This window comes from Prinia subflava, chromosome 5 (genome assembly GCF_021018805.1).
Source record: "Prinia subflava isolate CZ2003 ecotype Zambia chromosome 5, Cam_Psub_1.2, whole genome shotgun sequence".
In the NCBI taxonomy this organism is placed as follows: domain Eukaryota; kingdom Metazoa; phylum Chordata; class Aves; order Passeriformes; family Cisticolidae; genus Prinia; species Prinia subflava.
Window position 1 is genome coordinate 54904926 of NC_086251.1, and position 19979 is coordinate 54924904.

Below are 19979 nucleotides of genomic sequence, written 5' to 3' on the forward strand. Positions count from 1 at the left end.
TTAAAGAGAGGCATACATCTGCCCTAGCAACCTTCTCCCAAGCAGCCCAAGAACTTGAACCAAGAGAGGATAAACAGAAACACAACATGGAACCTTCTCTCAGGAGGCGACGGGGCAGCAGCTTGATTGAGAACAAGTCAGAAAATCTGGAGCCCCAGGCAGAAGTGGCTCCAGTGCCTCCTCTCATGCCCCTCTTAAGCTGTCAAAGGCACAGGTGACATTGGACAGCAGTGGCCTGGGGAGCAGAGGCTGCTGCAGGAGCAGTGGCTCAGGGGCTATGTGCAGATCACTCAGGTGCCCCAGCTCAGAGGGGGAGTCCCACCACTGCTTCCCTCCCCTCTCCACTGCCCCAGCCCTGCTGTTTGGGTAATAAAGAAAAAGGTTTTAAACCTGTGTGCTGCTGGATCTCTGGGGAAAAGGTTTAGATTGGTCCCTGCATGGAGCAAGGGGGTCATTTGAAGCATTTAGGGGGAGCCAGATATTATGAGCTCCCCACAGGTGTAACACCTCTGGATTTGGCCAGCAGCCCTAAAATGGCTTAAAGATATTAGTGAGGTGGCATCAGTGGAGGTGTTTGAAAAGCAAAATGTTTTAATTAGGATGAAAACAATAAACTATACAAAACAAAAGAGAAAAAAAGCTGTGCCAGGAGCAAGGAGGACCTTGGCACCTGCTACAACACCCCAAATATGCACTGGAAGCCTTTGTGCACCCTCTTAAGTATGTAAGGAGGAATTCTTGGCATCCTGCCCAATAGAAATAATAACAGGATTTTGAGGTATGCCTTCAAGGATTCAACAGGTGTCTTTGTGCTGGCACGGGGCCAAATAAGGTGTTGAGCTCTCTGGTTTTTACCTTATAAGTGAAAAAAAGAATGAAACCCAAATCCTTTCCTAAAATGGAAACCCCTGCTACTGTGGGGGTTCAGACTCCACCATGTGAGGTGCACACCTACAGTCATTTCAACTTCTGTTTGCATTTTTTTTAAAGTTTGTGATCTTTTTAATGTCCAGGTTGAACCTCCTTGGCAAATCAGTGGTGTTTCTTTTTGACTCTGGGCTGACTCCTCTTAGGACTGTGAGGGAAAATGTGGAGGTGGTGTGAAGACCATATATGTGCTCACCTTCCTGCACAGCTCCCCAGGAGATGGACAGAGGACCTCCTTTCCACTGAGCCTGCTTTAAATGGAAAACACCCACATTCTCCTTGTTGGGACCCAATTTATTGGTGTGAGTGAGAACTGCTATCTCATCTGGGCTGTCAGGAATATCTAGCAGAGGAACAGCTATTTTTGGCTTTTGTGTTGGCTCTGTTTGGGACTGTTTTGGGCATGGGAAAAGGCAGCACTTGAGTTATCTTGAGGCCACTGTTGAGGTCTCACCATGGCTTTACAAGGTCTCCTGGGTCAGGATTGTTTACTGTGGTCAGTCAGATACTTGGCAGGCAGCAGACAGCCAAATTAAATTTGCCTCGAAGCCAGAAGGTTTGAAATAAATAAAAGCTTAAGCCTGTTTCTGGCAGAGCAGTGGCATCTTGTAGGTGAAGAAATTGGAGCTAAGAAAGCCATTGCATGTGGGAGTGAATGAAGTAGGTCAATGACATGACTGGGAATAGGAGAAAAAAATCCATTTCCTGGGCCTACATTTCTTTACTGCTGCACAACTTCACTGTGGCTTTATCTCTTTTATTTCCTTCTCACACTGAAGCTTTTTCCATTCATCCATCCTGCTTAAACACACACAAGCCTTTTTCCCTGTCTGCCCCTTCATTATTTAGCCATCAGAGCTTTATCCTCACCAGTGTGAGTTGGATGTGGTTTCTCCTTATTCTTTTTGGATGGTGTTTTTTCTGGGTGTGACTCCTTTATGAGTTTGGATCTCTAAAGTTACATAAAATCCTCTCTTTGGGGTAATAAACCTCTTGCTGGCCAATATTTATCTTCAGTACAACTCCTGAGAATTTCTCAATAGAGGTAAAAAGGAGAGAGAGTACATAATTTATTGCAAACAGTGGAGATGCTCACCTCAGTTCACACTGGAGCCAGCTTGGTGAATTGTTTCAGAAGTCAAAAGTCCTGCTGCCAACCAGATCTGGACAATTGTATAATGAAGCTTGGAAAAGGCCATGTTTTAGATGTTTAAGGACTGAAAGAGGGAGTGATGTAGGACAGGACCCTTTTTGAAGCAGACTGTGGGTAGGAGGCATTCCCAGGAGCAGTGTCTGGGGTGGAAGGACACAAAGGGCCAGGGGAGAGTGGCAGGTCTGTTGGTGACAATGGACTAATGGCAGACCCTGAGGGTAGAAGTGCTGCTTAAATTCCCTTATGCAGTGAGTATGTAACCAACACACAACAGAAATAAGCAGAGCACAGAAGGGTAAGTGTTGTTTTGACAGTGTTCAGCACATTCCTGCAGTGTGAACGGGTGGAGGGCAGCTGCCAACACCCTCTTCAGGCACATCAACAGCACCTGATTGCAGCAGCAGGCACATCCATACCCATATGATTAGGAGAGATAGAAAAAGACATAGAGAGATGACACTGGATGGTTTTGCATTAACCTTTTGATGCACTCCCCATTAGCACCAGTAAATGGCAGTCCCAAAGACTGCCTCGAGTCCCCCTCCTTCCCTTCATCTCTCCAACCCTGATAGTCTGGAAATGAGCCCTCAGCAGCAATTGTAATTGTCATTTCTGCCTTTTGCCACTTAGAAGCAAGCAGAAGAGCAGGCAGCTTGTGACTATAAAAAGGGTGTTACCCACTGCCCTCAAGGAATAACTCAGAAGCCTCTAAGATAATAGTGTGGACACGTTTCTTATTAATTCCTTGCTCCAAGATAGCTGTTGGGAACCTTTAGGCTCACCTCTGAAGAGAAAGACTGATGCTACACAATGAAAATCAACCAGCTGGCATTTAGAAAACCAGCCTGTCTGTGCAGCCTGTGGCCTCCCCTCACATTTGGTAACAAATTGCCTTTCAGCTGCATGCTGGCACAGGACCATTTTCTCCTTGTCTCCAATGGCATCAGGGTGGACTGCTGGAAGAGGATACCAAAAGGGCTCAGGCAGCTGAGGATGGTTGGGCCTACCCTTAAATATACAAGTTGTGGCATGGGGAGGCTGGGGAATGAATTCAAAGCTCTTCCACTGACTTTGAGAACATTATTTCATCTTACATCATAAAAATTTAAACTTACCTTCAAAGAACAGGCACAGAAATATTGACTTTTCAAATAATTTATTTTTATATTTCACCAAATCATAAAAAGCCGATGCACTGTTCAGCAAAAAGCATCAATATATAAAACACATTAACTCGTTATCAGTAATGCTGGAGTGTACCACATACACTGAACCCAGTCCAGCTCCTGCTAAAGCCAGAGGAAACTCAGTGACTCCACTAGCAGAGGGATTGGACTCAGAATTTTTCTTTGCTGGGTATTTACAAAGGGCTGTATTAAAATGCTAGTAAAAAGCTTTCCTTTTGAGATTGTATCAAAACAATAATAAACCTCACTCCCTTTCTGGTTTTGTTAAACACATTCAATTAAAGCTCAAAATCAGCAGTCATCACACTGCAAAAAAAACCATACAAATCAAGAGAGATAATATTCAAGAGGCCAGGCTCTACCTTCAGCTTGTGTGGACTGGCGTGGCTGCTCACAGGATAATCTATGTACACTGGTGAGGGATCTGCTCCTCCACTGCTTTCAGAGGTTATACAAATTATGGAAAAGTGTTCCCTTTTCTCCCCAAATACCCATTACAGGAATCTCTTCAGTAGCATTATTTTAAAAAGTAGCTAATCTAGACTCTTCTAAAGCTTTTCCCAGGTGTCTATAAGAGACAGACGTTCATGAATACATACATCAGAGGACACATATTTCAGAGAGGCTAAAAACAGGCTCTACACTGATTTACAAGCAAGGAAGATCTGCCACACAAAACCACTAAACTTTTCAAAGCTATGGGTGCTAACAAGCTACACAAATGCCAAGTCTGCAGAGATTTGGGAACAATCTTTCCCTCACCATGCAAGCCACAAGCTGCACAGGACAAAGGGCCAGTGTAGGACACCTGGATCTGCTTTCCTCCAAATCTGGTGGCAATATCAGCACTTTTACACCAGATACCTACAGAGCTGGCACAGGAGGCTCTCTCCAGAAGCTGACTTTAGGTCAGCACATGCTTCAAGAGGATGCTCTGCAGTTTGTGAGGCCACAGGAGAGGGTAGGGGCTGAGCAGGCCAAGCAAAGTCTGAACTTGGTGTCAATACCACTCCCTCATGTCACAGCCCCAAAACTGAAATCCCTCACAGGAAATGCACTGACTCCTCATTACCTATTCCTGTTCAGACTGATGCCACTGTCCTGCACACCTCAGCTGTCCTTGTCTCTGGCAGGAAGAGATGTGAGAAATAAGGTCCAATGAGCTTGATAGCAATAAAACCCTCCCTGAAGTTTGCAGGAAAGTTTTTGAAGATGAAAATATCCAGGGGGAAGGGATTTCAATGGAGCTGTTGGGATTTTTTGTTATTGCTGCTTTCTTTTGTTTATAAAACCTCTTGGGAGTGTAGTACAGATCTCAACATATTTATTTGTTGGTTGTAGCTTGGGCTGCTTTAATCAGAGAGTGTTTGACCAAAGAGAACTGCTCTGGCCCCCTCAATCTGCCCTGGCTGTGGACCCCAGGGCAGTGCCCCCCCAGAAGGAAGCTGTTCAGCACAGAGCTTCCAAGCATCACTGAGCAGAGGGACTGCCTGCTGCTCTCAAGGACTGCAGTTTAATGAGGAGGTTGCCAGCACCTCAAATGCTGCACCCTGTTTCAATAACTGCAGTTAAATATGCTGCAGCAGCCTAGAAAGTGGAATGGATGAACAGATGCAATCCAGATCCCGTGTGTTCCAGAAAGATGTGCTGTGCTTCAGACACAAACTGTTGGACTTCAGTGTTAATAGGGAAAATAATTCTCTCTGCTGCAGGAGAGGTGTGGTGAGGAGCTCTGGGCAATGTGTACCATGACAGTTTTCAAACATTTCCCTGCTTTAAAATCTGTGGTTTAACATAGCACTCATCTAACTCCACCAGGTTCCTGGAGAGACTGCTGGCACCAGCCTTGGAAACCTCCCAGAGCAACACATCACCCAAATCAGGCCTGGCTTTTGTAAAGGGAAGGGTTCAGTGTCACAGTCCAGAGAGGCTGAATGAGAACAGGGAAAATCCTTGACTGCTTTTCTTATTTTTTGACAAAATTTGCCACAGAGACTACAATTTTTCTTACATTCATAAATACTCTCAGAGTCTGTATACACAATGGAGTCAAATTTGCCCAAATCTGGGGGGAAACAAAGGGAAAATAAGGAGGGTATGCAGAGTAGTTTAGTCTCAGGATGGTTTACTCACTTGTGTGAGAAATCATCCAAGATACCAACAGTACTTGCAAATCATCATTCTCACCCCCTGGCAGGTTGTCTCAGCCCTTACATTACAACACAGGCAAGTGGAAAGGGAGAACAAAACTTTCTCGCATTGGATTTCCACTATATCAAATAATTCCAGCTATTTCAGTGAGCAACTCTTGCTTCCAAGTTTATCTCCATGATAAACACCAGAACCACCACACTAAATCATTGTTATTTAGGAATTTCAAGCCAAGTAGAAGAGCTCCAGCAAGAGGATTTGAGGGGGATCAAGGACAACCTTTCATGTCTAACAAATTGCGGTTGTTGGCTTTTTATTTTGGTGAGGAAAAAATAAATTAAAAAATCCCAAACCAAAGTAAAATCATTATTTGGCCAATGCAAAGGGCTATTCACACAGCACTTCTCAGGTACTTATGCTCACTTTTTAGCAATGAGGATTTTACAGGAAGCTAATAAGCATTAAATCCTAAATCCTTTAGCTGTCTATGGAAATGGGATTTAGACTCTCACATGGATTCAGATTTTTTTCTCTACAGTGTGCAATAACAGTTCAAGCAGTTATAGTAGCTATGAGAGGTAGAGAATTTCAAGCACTCAGGTGAATACATTCCTGTTAATCTGTGTTTGCAATAGCAGTTCAATTAAACTCTTTGGCATGAACAAAAAAAAAAAAAAAACAACTAAAGAGGAAGCATGGCTATGTTAATACCCTTCCCAACAACAGGATGAAAAGACACTATTCATTAAGAACCAGCATTGAAAAAAGCAGTATTTTCTATATCTTGAGTAAATTCTATTCTAACCTCTCAGAAACATATGTTGATTTTTCTGAGAGAGTGAAATTCCCTTCCACATCAGGAGAGCATCAAAGCATCTTCTATGTAGTTCTTCACTTCATAAATCACTGAGTTGAATTTTATCATAAAAAAGTCCATAAAAAGGACATTTAGGTGCATATCTGTGAATACTAAAATAAAACTTGGGATAGTTTTAGTCCTTCTTATGGAGGAAAAAAATAGAAACATGTACTTCAAGACACTAGTGCCATGAACAGAAATAGTTCTAAAACTATTTCTGTGCTTATGAAGTTACATTTTGTCACTGCAGGTAAAACTTTCCACTTTTTCCCAGATTGCCTAACCAAAATGAAAGGACATTTGTGGCCTACAAAGCAAACATTCCAAGAGATAAGAATGGGTTTCCACCAGCAAAGGAAACGGTCTGAGGCACAGATTTAGGATCTGGATGCAACCAGGCTGTTCACTCGCTCAAGGATAGTCAGGCCATTGATATGGAAGAAAAAAATTTTCTCATGATCCAGATTGATTTTTCACAAAATATTGTCAGTCTTTCCAGTATAATATATGGTCAAGATTTTCATTAAAGTTATAATTTAAATGGCAAAAGTGATTTTTTGCCATTGCAATGTGTTTGGGAAGGCTTTGCAGAAGGGCCATGACAGAACCCACATACACCAAACACTGCATTTTCGTGCAAAGTGACTGTGAAGTGTGAGCTCCTCTTCCTTGCAGCTCTGCCTCCATCCTGAACTCTACACAGGTTAAATCAGCAGTGGTCCAGACTGGGGAGGCTTTGGAGGGAGATCTGACTCCTAACTGGAGTGATTTAGGCTAGCAGCAGGACATTACTCAGATAAAGGGGAGGAATTAAAACACCTGCAAACCTGCATTAGAAACTCATCTCAGCCTTTGAGGGGGCTGTGCTTGGGCCAGGGCCTTCCTACTCTGCCCACATCAAATCCACCTCTGGGTGTCATAACCACTGTCATTGCACGAGCCCCAGTGTTAAGTAAAAGGAAGTGCAGAAATTTCAATTTTTCTAACAACTACTCCAGCCAAAGCTGCCTGTTAAGAGAAGAGCCTATATCCACATCACAGAAGAGCAGTGGAACTATTTCTGGCATTTATCTGTGTACAATGTACATACACAGAGAATGCTTTCATGATGAGTTCTGTACACTCAATCATCCATCACTGGTTATTATAACACCTCCTGGTTTAAGGGGCCATAGAATCGCTGCTAAAGCATGAATGTGTCCTGCAGTTTTTACAGTAAATCATCATGCTCTTGTTTTTGTGGTTCTCACTGAAATTTCCCAGCTGAAAGATGCCTCATGAGTTAGTGGTATAAGATGTTTTGAGCATGAATGCACTCACGAGGAAGTTCTGTTCCAAAAGCTGGCTGCAATTGTTTCTCCCTTATAAAAAATGGTAATAAACAGCATTGATCTAAAAGCTCAGATGACACTTGTTAGCTTAGATTCTTCTAACCCAATGAGGGCTGCTGGCAGGAAATTGGTGGGGAATTTAATCACAATCAGAATAATAGTGTGGCAACAGCCCAGTGTCTTGGAAAGGCAACAAATCTTTATCCCCTTCCACCATGAGACAATAAATAAATATAAGTACCACACAGTGTTCTATTTCTTTGACTACAACTCTTGCTAGAGTGTTCCCAAAGGCCTGCCTTTGGACATGGCAAATTATTGAAATGTCACAGAAATGGAACGTGTGACTCAGCCCACAATGTGCTGGTTGGCAATGGATGACTAAAAGCAGACGTCAGAGGTGTACAGAAGAGAGAAGTGTATGAGACAGAGCATAGGTGGGTATGTATGTGTGCATAAATTATACCACAACTTTAACACATTTTCAGCTTGGCATCACCAGCTTGGCCTGAGTGCCCAAGCTTTAGGAGAAGAGGCTGCAGAAAACTTATTGCAAATAAAAAACACCAAGTGTGTCCAATAATTGGGAGTTGCAGGATACCCTTCCTCCCCTTGGGTCAGCCAGAGAGCTTCTCACTACATGCTCTGCCCTCTTACTCACACAGGAGCTTCCAAAAAAAAACAGATTTGATTTTAATCACACTGATGCTTGCAAGGGAGTACCAGCCCCACCTGGTCAAGGGAGGGAAGTTGTGAAAAACAGACTGAGTTTCACATGGGACTCAGAGAAGAGCTTCAGCCTCTTTTCATTTTGCATGGCAACTCCAAATCCAGGACCAGTGTTTGCTGCTTCTATTGGAAGTGGAAATGAGGAAAAAGACCTTGAGACAGGAGAGGTAGAAGAGAGCATGAGCTCCAGACAGCCTCACCCATGGGCAGCATCCTCTCCTTCAGAACCAGAGACAGGGCTTGGGCCCTGGTACCTCACAGCAAGAACCACAGGAAGATATCTTGTTATCTTCTCATGGTTCTTCAAACCCTCAGGCAACACCAGGAACAATCCTCTCAATCCACGTTACTTCAGCCTAAGCCTGATTTGGCATAAACATAAAATATATTATACAAAGCAGCAGCATGGTTCCACACAGGAGTCAGGCCTGCACTGAAGTAATTTGGAGGAAGAGACATCACTGCTGAGTGAAAGTGAGACTGCCTTTTACAGCTGGAGAAACTGGGAAATGTAGGAAACGGGCTAAATTACAACACCCAAGCTCTTCTTCAGAGTATGAAAAAGGTCATGGCCTGGAAATGGACTCAGGTACTTGCAAGAGTATATCTCCTACTAGAGACAGTAATTTAGGTTGAAAAAGACCTCTAGAATCAAATAGACCAGTCAAACCATTAACGTGGCACTGCCAAAGCCACCACTGAACCATGCCCCTCAGTGCCACATCTATGCTTCTTTTAAATACACCCAGGGATGGGGACTCCACCACTTCCCTGGGTAGCCTATTCTAGTGCTGGACAGTCCTTTCAATGAAGAGATTTTTCTTAATATACAAACTATTAGACCAAATAAATAAACAAAAGGCATTCTGACAGTCCTGATAGCTGAATTTCAGACTGGTATTAATTAACTTGATCTCTGATTCCCTCTCCAGGAGTCCTCCTCTGATGTCAACTCCCAACTACAAAAAAGCCACTGCTGCAAATCTTTCAAAGGAGCTGCATTCTCTTGTGGGCAGAAATCATGCTGAAGAACAAGACCTCTCTACAGAGAGCTGTGGCCAGCTGGGGCTATAAGCAATGTTCACAGGGCTGGCTCACTGCTTAGGGCCTTTCTCTAAACCTATGAGAACATTTTGGCAGTTAAATACAATGTCAGATTTTATGCCCTAAAATGCTTAGTGATTGAGGGATTTGTCATGACATCAAATTCTGTTTCAATGAAATGCTTAAGCTGGTATTTAACTAAGCATCAGAGAGTCCCCAGAAGACAACAGTAAATCTGCATGGTTGTGCTAACCCCAGGCTTGAGCTCTGATGTGGTAGAAGCCTACTGTCTTCTCTCCCCTCATTCTGATTTACCAGGTCATATAATCATGTGTGGTTTGCACTTCTGTCACAACAAATTCAGTCTCAACTCAAACACAGGTACCACAGACAGTGTCACTGTACTCCCCAAAAACTCTTCTTCAGTCCAAACTTAGTTGTTTGCTTAAGTTTTCTGCTGATTTGGGGTCTTCTGTGTAATGTGTACTTGGGGATAAACGCTTAATTCTAGTACAATTTTATTTCTCTGTGATGTAAATCCCACACTCCTCTGAGTGATTCTTCTTAATTATCAGAGCTACCTCTGATCACAACAATCCACCTGACTTGTTGAAGCGCTGGCCAAGCAGAACTGAAAGCAACAACACAGTCACCAGTGAGCTTTGTGTAAATAGCAATTTTTCCTCCTTTTTACATCAAAATTCATCTCCCTGGAACTCCTGCCCATGAGTGGGGAGAATGGACCCATTCAGCACTGAACTACCTATAAAAGAACTCAGCTATTTGAACTCCTTGCTATGTTTATATATAGAAATCTACAATGCAAATGCTTACAGTAATTTTGTATATCCTATATGAAATAAATATCACAAATGAATTCTAATATTCAAAACAGAATAGTATACCATGTTAGAGACCAAGTTACATTTATAAATGCACAAGCATTAATACTATCTATTCTGCTTAATTTCTTAGTATGCAAGCTTCAGCAATTGTTAGCTACACTTCACTTCAGGAGTCATAATAAATGCTGGTCATGTCAAAATCTAAGAAGAAACAAAACCACAAAAGTTCTCCATCATCTTTCCATATTATACACAGTTTTTGACAGGTGCCATAGTAATATACGGGTTTTATGGAATTCATTAACACTGTCCAATATTAAATATCAAGTCTGGAACAAAGGTCTCTATGTTCTAAATAAAATCAGAGCAGGAGCAACATGTTTGTCAGCACTGCATCCAAACACAGCAAAAGCAGAGACAGCATGGCCTGCACCCAAGCCAGAGCTGCACCTTCTCTAAGGAGAGAGCAGGAGCAGCTTCCCTGGCAAAAGAGAGGGAGAGAATGCAGCTCCAGTTACAGCTGTTGTTGAAAAATAGTTTGAAGAAATAGCCTGGACAGTGTAGCCTGGTCTTGCCAGCTCAGTCCTCAGAAATGTCCCCTGTCCCAAAATCCAGCCATGGCACGTGGGAGCTCTGCTGATAAGGGCAGGTTACACATGTTGCCTGCACAGGACAGAAAGTTTCCTGTGCCATAGGCACATAGGGCAGTTCATTCTCTTTGTCCTAATATCAGTATTTGTGCCAACCATTTCTCATGGGGGAAGTGAGTGATTCACAATTACATTTCATTTCAGGAAAAGAAAAGGTCTCACACACTCAATACCCTGACTCAACTTCAGCTCACACTACTGAATAATAAAATCTAGATCCTGCCCTGTAAATCTGCTTACACTTTAGATCATGCCACTTTTGTCATCTTGCAAAGAGGATCGTGAAGGGGATCTTCCTAGCAACAGCTCCTTCTCATGGATCAGGCTGTCCAGCAGGTCCTCCTGTCTGTAGTTGTGATAAACCTTCAGGAAAGCCAGAATGGTAATTGCCAGCCAAGTCAGCCAGGCAGCCCAGAGACCAAACTAGAGAAGGAAAGAAATCATAAAGAGGTCAGTATAGTATTGTAAAAACAAGTCAGCTGTCCAGGTGATTATGAAAACTTCAGCTGGACCAAAGGAAACTGAGCCATGCCAAGCTAAATTCAGGGAGGTCCTGGGTTCTTTCTATAAAGGAGTCACTTTTATGGCATATTTCTCTCCTAAATGCAGATGTGCCTGAGCCAGGCATCTAGATGCCAATGTTGGCAACAAAGACACAAAGGTGGCTCGTACCCAAGGGGCAGGGTTACCTTCAAGGAAAGCTCCAGACAGGCTAATGCCTCTTTCCATGTGGGACAACATCAGCTTTGTAAGGGTGCAGCCCCGCAGGGATGGGACTATCCTCCCTGCAATGTTGGTGTGTGCTCATGTCCCAGTGTTCACTGACTCTGATCATTGACTCAGAGCTAGAATAGTCAATAGAAAGGTCTGGCAGCCTTAGAGGTCTAATTCTCATGGATTCATCAGAAAACAGCCCTATCTGAATGAATTAATCTTTGATTACTTTCAATGGTCTGATATTTATATAGCTTAGGTGATATCAGTGAAACCCAAGGAGGGCAAAACTAAGAACCCCACAACATGGTGCAGGTCAGAAATTATTTTGAACAGTCATGAAGAGATCCAGGACACAAGAGTGCTGCAACTTTTGCAGACTTCATCCTTTGGATAAGCAATGAGTTTTCTGTCATGATTAACAAGATCAGTGGTAGGGTGAGGCTCTGACATATCTGTATTCAAAACTGTCTATTCTGAATTTAAAATGAAAATGTGCCCATCACTATCATTGTGATTCAGCACTTACTGAACTCAGTGGAAACATTCCCATTGATTTCTGAGAATGGTAGTTCAGCTCCAGCAATCCCAGGTCAATAAGCAAAAGCTAAATGAACAGGAATACAACCATGACTTAGTCTGACCTACCTGTGCAATAGCAAATTGGTCATAGAAAGCAGAATTTTCCAAGTTCAGCTCAAGATCTATATCCTGCAATTCTTCACAGCTACCCAGAAAGGCATTTGGAAGGGAAAAACAAAAGAAGAAAATTATTTAAGAGATTCCAGGTAAACCAAATAGAAAATGAAACAACACATTAAATGTATTTTGAACAGTCACAATGGCACATTCTATCAAAGGATATTTAAGTTACTGCAATCATCAGGTTGTTTGCTGATCTTCTCTAAAACTAAGAACTAAGATAAAAATCACTTTCTTTCACAAAAAAAAAAAAAAAAAAAAAAAAAGGGATGGGAAGAAAAAAAGTATAGTAAGTAATAACACAAATTTTCCATAAATAGAATTGTAATAGTTATTATGAACACAGCATCTTTAAAGCCCTCTTCCCCACTGTCCCCTCACCTCCCACAGGTTTGCCCCTGGCATTTCCCCAGGTTGGCTGTTTCACCCCTCAATGAAACAAAGCATATGATCCTCTGTTACCTTTTGACTCCATCAGGAAAAGCCTCAGAAGAAGGAATTGTGTTTTTGTTTCGGATGCTCCAGCAAGGAGACGATACTCTGATGGTAAGATAGGGGCTGCCTACAGATTTTACAAATAACTTGGACCATTATTGGTGTGAAAAAAATCCCAGGATTTTGAGGTTGTCATTCTATCTCTTGGTTGATTTCTGCAGCCTCTTCTCTCTCCTTTTCAGTGCTGTCGGTCATCTTGGGTTCTTACCCGAATATTCGATTAGGTGGGGTTTGTAATGGAATTTTTAACCGAATATTCGAGTAATTCGATTAATCGTTGCAGCCCTAAACAGAACATTCACTATGGCATTTTACAACATATGACAATGTGCAACATATGCTTTAAGAAGTACATCGATTCAATATCATATGACATAAAATGTCACATTTTCCTCTCTCTTCCTCATTTTTTTTTGATAGGAGCAAATCTTCCTGAACTTATCATGTTTCCTACAAGGAGCATAAGCATTGTGGGATATGGTGGACCATTTTAGGAGCTGTACATTTTGTGACTGTAACAAAGCATTAGCCATCTGTACTTTGCACTTACAAAGTGTTTTCCATCCTGTGGCTCCCAGGGCATCCACAGCATCGCTACAAGGCAAGGAACTCCATCCCAAATTTTTTATCTGATGATGAGCTGTGGCACAGGCAGGATAAGTGACTTGCCCTGTGTCACACAGTGGGTTAGGGGCAGAACCAGGACTGCAAGCCAGGAGCCCTGACCCTCAGCCCCCTGCCCTGCTCACAAGGCCACACTCCCCTCATCCATAGAAAAACCCCAAATCTAGCATCCCTTTGGAAATAAAAAATTTTAACATAATGGGTTTGGTTTTCATACGATCATGATTCAAAGAGACCACAAAATACGATAGAAACACACTTTTCTTTGTGGGCTTCTAAATAAACAAACAAAAAGAAGTTTGATTTGCTTTTTTCTGTTGTTCCACATGAAAAACCTCTGGATTTCCATATTACAGATTCCTTCTCCCCCCTGCTCACCTTGCGTGTAATAACTACACTTGGTAACACCACAGTTCAATTGTGCCTATGTAAAAAAAAATAAAAAAAAAAAGGAATACAATGTATTCTTCAGTACTAACCTATTTGGCATGCTTCCTTTTTCAGTAATTGCATCACACCACATGTTAAATCCTACACTCACTATAGTGCTGGCAATAAATGTGATGAACACCACAAAGGCGCTGATCAGCAGATTCAGGAAGGCGTAAAAGAAAGAGCTGTAATAAAAGGGAAGAGAAATGTAACTCATAAACAGCTGAAACACAACATCAGCAGTCTCTGTAAGCAGCACAGAGTGGGCACAAAGATATCAGTCTCCCTTTGAAACACATCTTTAATTAAGAACACCTAATACATTGAAATACACTATGGACTTGATTTTCAGTCATATTACCTTCGCTTGCAAATGCCTTTGATTTTGATTTCTTTTTTAACCATAAGAAGATGTGGCTTTATATAACAAGTGATGATTGTTCATACACAACTTGGCTTTCATTAGCTGTAATGATGAAAATCACCATTGTTAAAATAAATGCCATTAGCTCAAATTATGTAGTAACTGGAGCTAAAATTATTTCATGACTAAAGTGATAATTGGGACAAAAATTGCTTAGGAGAGGAAAACTAAAAATAAAAACTGATACAGTACTGATAGCTATAATCATTTTAAGCAATGTAACACAAGGCACTGCCATCACAGGACACGAACCTCAGTTTTATGGGCAATTTGCAGAGCACACCAACTTCTCCTGGGATTTCTCTGGCTTTGGTGTCAGTGTGCTGTGTCTGCCTGTTGAATATCAATTTACCTCAGCCCCATTAAGTCTGCCCAACCAGGGCCTGCCCTCAGCACTTGCTGTGTTTGGGGTGGGATGAGGCAGGATGCTTACAGATTCCCCATAAGGCCATGGAATCATTCACTCACTTTCCAGCCTCACTCTTTAACTCCTTACCTGAATTCTAGTGTGAAAAGTTTCTAACCCCAGTCACCTGGCAAAGCCCTTCTCTACCTGAAACTGCTCTAAGTGGCTGTTTAGAACTGGACACCTTGGAATGTCATCCTATGTAAGAATTGGACATCTGCTCCAGGTTGGAGAGAGACTGGCAGCTCCTGGAGGCAGGTCATCCTATTCGGAGCATGTGGTAAAGAAGAATATGACAAATTTCTCACCAGTGCCACTCATTGTGCTGGTGATAGAAGGAATCTGCTCACCCCAGAGGACAATAAAAACCCTCAGTCACTTCTTTTACCTGGTTGCTCATTAAATGAAAAGCCAAGAGGCTTTTTAAATGAGTATTTGAGTCCTGGAAGGTTCTGGGCTGGACAATCCTAATTTCTACCAGTCAAGCACGATACATTTGTGACCTCAGGAGAATTTCCTTAAAATGAGATGGAGCAATTATCAGCAGAGTTAGGATGTTTGCTACTGGGTTGATGTGGCTTTAGAGGGGCTCTCTAGGCTCTCTCCAAAGTGACAGCTGTCCCACCCCAAGACTGATAGAAAAGAAGTGAAATAAGCCTCCTTCAAGAAGTGTCCCTACAGACTGTGGTGGGAGCTGCATGCCAGGACACCTGACTTCTGGATGAACAATAAGCTGAGTCCTGCTCTGCTTTATCTGGGCTTGGTGAAGTAGATCAGCTCACCTCTGCTGTGTGCTGGCATCACCCATACAGAGAGAGCTGCTAGGAGCACAGCAGATTTTTGCATGTTCTCTGCCCTGGCTTCACACCTAGCCTGGATTTCAACCCAAGTGTTGCCAAAGTCAGATCACATCCTCTGTGTGCACCTTAGCATGGTGTGCTGGCCTGAGAGGCAGAAAAGACTTGAGCTCCTCACAGAAAAAAACAGACTTGGCCCCAGAATTAGTAACAGCTCCAGAAAAGGATCAGTTACCAGGACTATTCTGCAGGTCACTGCAGCCCAGGATCTCCAGCTCTCCTCTGTTTCCTACCCTGCAGCAAAAGAGGTTCCAAGCCCCAGGACCTGATCTTCCACTGACAGAGCAGGGCTGAGCCTTGCACTTGATTTGCATCTGGCAAGAGTAACCATCAGGGATGCCAGGGCATCCTGACAGAAAACTGCTTATTTGGCTCTCTAGAACACCTGATTTTTCCTCCTTAGATTAGAACTTCAACCTATGCATTGCAGATTGAGTGAATGACCTTTAATAATAATAAATGCTTATGACTAAAGTTGCTTTGCAATCCTAGCAATGAAGTATCTGAGTTATACCTCTACCCTTCAGCTGAGCTGAAAAGCCCCAGGCTGCTGAGGCAAGGGGTGCTGAGACCCTTTTAAGAAGGTTTTTTAGCAGTCACAACTATCTGTCAGCAATCATTCAAAGCCATTGCACATGGAAGATGCAAAGGGTGCTAACTAACCCTGACTGCCTCGGCTGGCTCACCCTGGGGCTGGCCCAGTAGCAGTGTCCCTCCTCAATAGGATCATCAGCTATGACATTCTGGATCTTCCTCAACTACCTCTAATCAGAACAGACAACTATCATGTATGTTTGGGAGCTCACATTTATCTCTCCATCCAAACAGAAATGGTTTTGCACCCATTTGAACTGTTAACAAAAGGCTGTCTAAAATCAGGACATGACTGCTTTTCACACAGTGGCTGGTGTGGTACAGGACAGACCTTCCTTCCTACCAAGGGACTGCTCTTCCCAAGCATCCTGCCATGTTTTTACCCTGCTGTCCTCTTCTGTGGGTATCTCATCACCCCAACTTGCTCCATCTTTGCTCCCCATCACCTCACAGCCTTTTGTCTTTCTTGCCTGCAGCAACTATGAACAGTGTGTTCAACAACTCCCAAAGAAGCCTGAATCAACTCCTAAAGGGACACTTTTCAGGGGCCTGCCCAACTGCTTTGAAAATTAATAGCCGCTTTTGGAAGCAGGACAAGCATCTAATCCAAACACCACCACTACAGGGTTTTTATCACTGGTTTCTTCTAAAAACTAGCTAGCCCTGAACTGCAAAATGCTGAGATTCAATTAACCCTCTACAGATATTGGATCACCTGAGGAGGCTGAATTCAAAGACATTAAGAAGTATGTGGTTTTATTTAGTGTGAAGTTTTAATATGGAATGTGTTTCTGGTCCACACTTACTACAGCCTGTTTGAGTACCAGGCAGGTTGAGAGTGGTTGGAAAGAGCCAGAAAGACAACACTGCTACCCATCCTCCAGGATTACCAAGCCCAGATGTATCAGCCCCTTACTCAAGAAACCCCTAGTCCAAACAGACGTGGACAGGCCTGATTTACCCTTGGCATGGTTCCTAAACCAAGGGAAGAATATTTTCCTAGTTTAGACAGGCCCCAGTGCATTGTCCAGCCCTGGCCCTGTAGCAACCAAGGGCTGGGTTACCTGCACCAGGGTCTCTGCCCTCTCAGGCCACCAGAGTGGCAAGCACAGAACACCACAGTGCTCCTGAGCTGCTGCTGCCCCACCAAGCCTCTCCCCACAGCTGCAGGGCTGGGATGCCCCTTGGCTTGTCTGAGCACAGGACCCAGCAGTCAGTGCCGCCCTGAGCTGCTGCAGGGAGCACTCAGCTCTGCTCTCCTGTCGTAACCAAGCAATACTTGTTGTCTGCAAGAGCTGCCATGCACACAACAACAGCAGCACAAAAAACAGAGGGGAGTCACCAGCTTCTCCCTTCTGCCCCCTCCCCCCTGTTGTTTCCAGATTTTTCACACATCCAGGGCACACCTGGGGAGGGCCTTCCTTGGCACGGAGGTGGCGTGGGATGGTCAGAGGCACCTGCCAGCCCCAGCCTCCAGCACCACCCCACGGCCCCCAGATCCTTTCCTGCCCATGCAGCGGAGTGGCCACGTGCTGCTGCAAGGCTGCCAAAGGGCAGTGGGCGCAGGGCAGTGGGTCTGAGCCCCCAGCCCACACCTCTACACGGGAGAAGGCCCTGGGCAGGGCTGGGGGAGCGCACGGTGTGTGTGCACACAGACACGGCCATACAGCCGCTCTCCCCGAGCCCCTCAGGGGAGCAGCACCGGCGGGATGCTGCAAAGCCCAGCGCTTCACCCCCACGCTGCTCCCGGTGCCCCAGCCGGGGCAGGGCCGGGCTCATCCCCGGGGGGTACTTACTCCTCGTGCCCTTTGCAGAGGAAGAAGAGGGTCCTCCAGGCCTGCACTGTGGCCAGCAGCAGGGACAGGAGCCCGGTGAAGATGCTAAAGCGGCAGGCGGCCTCGGGCCCCCACTCCTGCACCGTGAAGCGCTGCCGCTCCACGGTCAGGTTGGCGTTGAGCCACATGCCCTCGGTGAAGAGCAGGCAGCGGCCGTGGAAGTCGTTGCCATTCTCGGAGAGTGGCACCACCACGATGAAGCTGAAGAGGAAGGCCAGGAAATAGCAGATGCACTGAGCGAAGAGGAAATTGCTGAGCGCCATGTCCGCGGCTCTGCGCAGGCAGAGGGAGGGAAGGAGGGAGGGGTGGAGAGAGGGATGCAGGAGGGATGTAGGAGGGAGGGATGTAGGAGGGAGGGATGCAGGAGCGACGGATGAAGGAGGGAGGGATGCAGGAGGGAGGAATGCAGGAGGGAGGGATGTAGGAGGGAGGGATGCAGGAGGAGGGATGAAGGAAGAGGGATGTAGGAGCGATGGATGAAGGAGGGAGGGATGCAAGAGGAGGGATGCAGGAGGGAGGGATGCAGGAGGGAGGGATGCAGGAGGGAGGGATGTAGGAGAAGGAATGGAGGAATGAGAGACGCAGGGGGAGCGATGTGAGGTGGGACACGGGGAGGATGGAGGGCTGGAGGGAGGCAGGCAGGCTGCGGCAGTAGGCGGTGGGGAGGGAGGCACGGAGGGAGGATGCGCAGTGCAATGCACGGCAGGGCAGGGCAGTCCGATGCCTCCTCCGGACACGGCTGCCCCCTCTCCCGCAGCCCCTGTGAATGGCTTCAGGGCTTGTAGAAGAAGAGGGGCGCGGAGAGAGGAAGAGCTGTTGTGGGGTATCCCTCTTCGGGAAAATCTGGCTGCATACTACGCCCTGGCGCCCAGGGGGTTAAATCTGTCCGCAGGTCTCCGGCAGGGCTGGGGCCCGCCAGTGCGGGATCCCCCTAATGACACAGGACATTGGTGTCACCCCTGCTGATGGCCATTGCACACACACAGATATCCAAAACCACCAAACTGGCTTCATCCTAGCTGCTGGATCCCAGGAGATTTTGGACCCAAGTTTCTACAGGTCTGGCCAGCAGCCTCAGACAGGCAATAACAGACAGGGTGCACAGCCAGCCTGATGCCCACAGACCTGGTGCTGCTCCTAGCCCAGGTGGCCACACCCCTACCCAGACATGGCAAGGGGAGCAAAGGCTCACCAGACTTGGAACAACTATTTCTGGAGCCTTGGTGTCGTTTAGGGGCTGCCTGGGGTTGGGATCAGCTCCATTATCCCCCAGCTGGCAGGCAGAGCAGGGCTGAAAGAAAATACCCTTAAGCAAGCTCCTGCTGGACAGCAAGCTGAGAACAGACCAGCACAGCAATGGGACATGCATGGCAGGAACAGATGGCATTTTATTCCCAGGGGTGAGCATCCACCCTGCTCTGCACTACCAGGGAGCAGCTCCCTGCCCCACACCGTGCTTGGGAAGATGGCAGAGCATCCCCTCTGCTACAGGGCCCAAAACTGCAAGGCCAGGATGCCAGGAAGCAAAAGGCATCAGAGAGAGGGATGTGAGTTGTGCTCAGAAAACTCTGGTACAAAAAACCAAATTAAACTGACCTCAGGTCGTAGTTTCCCCACAATCCCAATTTCATTTATCCATCTCAGCATGAATCCTCTCTCCAGCACAAGACACCACAATTAAAGCCCAGTTCCAGGTAATTTCCTAATCTAATTTCCTAACCACATCCAGTCTGAGATCAGCTGCAGGTCTCAAATCACTTCTTAATCCCAGGGCTGTTTACAGTAATTTTATCACTGGGCCACTTGTCAGGCAGTGTTTAGAGAAGCAGATGAGGGACAGGGACCCTAAATATAGTGCACATGGGAATTCAGGCTGGTATTCCATTGGGCAACCAAACAATTATTTTTCTGTGCTGTTAAGAGGTTACAGATACAGTCCTGAGGAAGGCACTGGGGGGATTCTCAGAGAAGATATTAATTCAGCTTTATTGCAAATCCTTTGTAATGCATATTATCTTGA

General features: G+C 45.1%; 1 protein-coding gene across 1 annotated transcript; it reads right to left on the reverse strand.

The window, feature by feature from the left end:
• Positions 1-10701: 10701 nt before the first annotated feature.
• On the reverse strand, positions 10702-18222 carry TMEM179 (transmembrane protein 179). Its single transcript, XM_063397365.1, has 4 exons — positions 17921-18222; positions 13891-14028; positions 12239-12317; positions 10702-11299 (listed from the first exon to the last, which is right to left on the reverse strand). The coding sequence occupies exons 1-4, from the start codon at positions 18220-18222 to the stop codon at positions 11120-11122; spliced, it is 699 nt and encodes a 232-aa protein (XP_063253435.1). The 3' UTR covers positions 10702-11119.
• Positions 18223-19979: the final 1757 nt, after the last annotated feature.

What these genes read in the sequence shown, in the direction of transcription:
- TMEM179 (XM_063397365.1), bottom strand. Translation starts at nt 18,222, where the DNA reads ATGGCGCTCAGCAATTTCCTCTTCGCTCAGTGCATCTGCTATTTCCTG. An exon ending in CTCTGCAAAGGGCACGAGGA is followed by an intron (nt 14,029 to 17,920) that starts GTAAGTACCCCC and finishes CTTTTATTACAG; the next exon opens with CTCTTTCTTTTACGCCTTCC. An exon ending in AAAGGAAGCATGCCAAATAG is followed by an intron (nt 12,318 to 13,890) that starts GTTAGTACTGAA and finishes CTTTCTGGGTAG; the next exon opens with CTGTGAAGAATTGCAGGATA.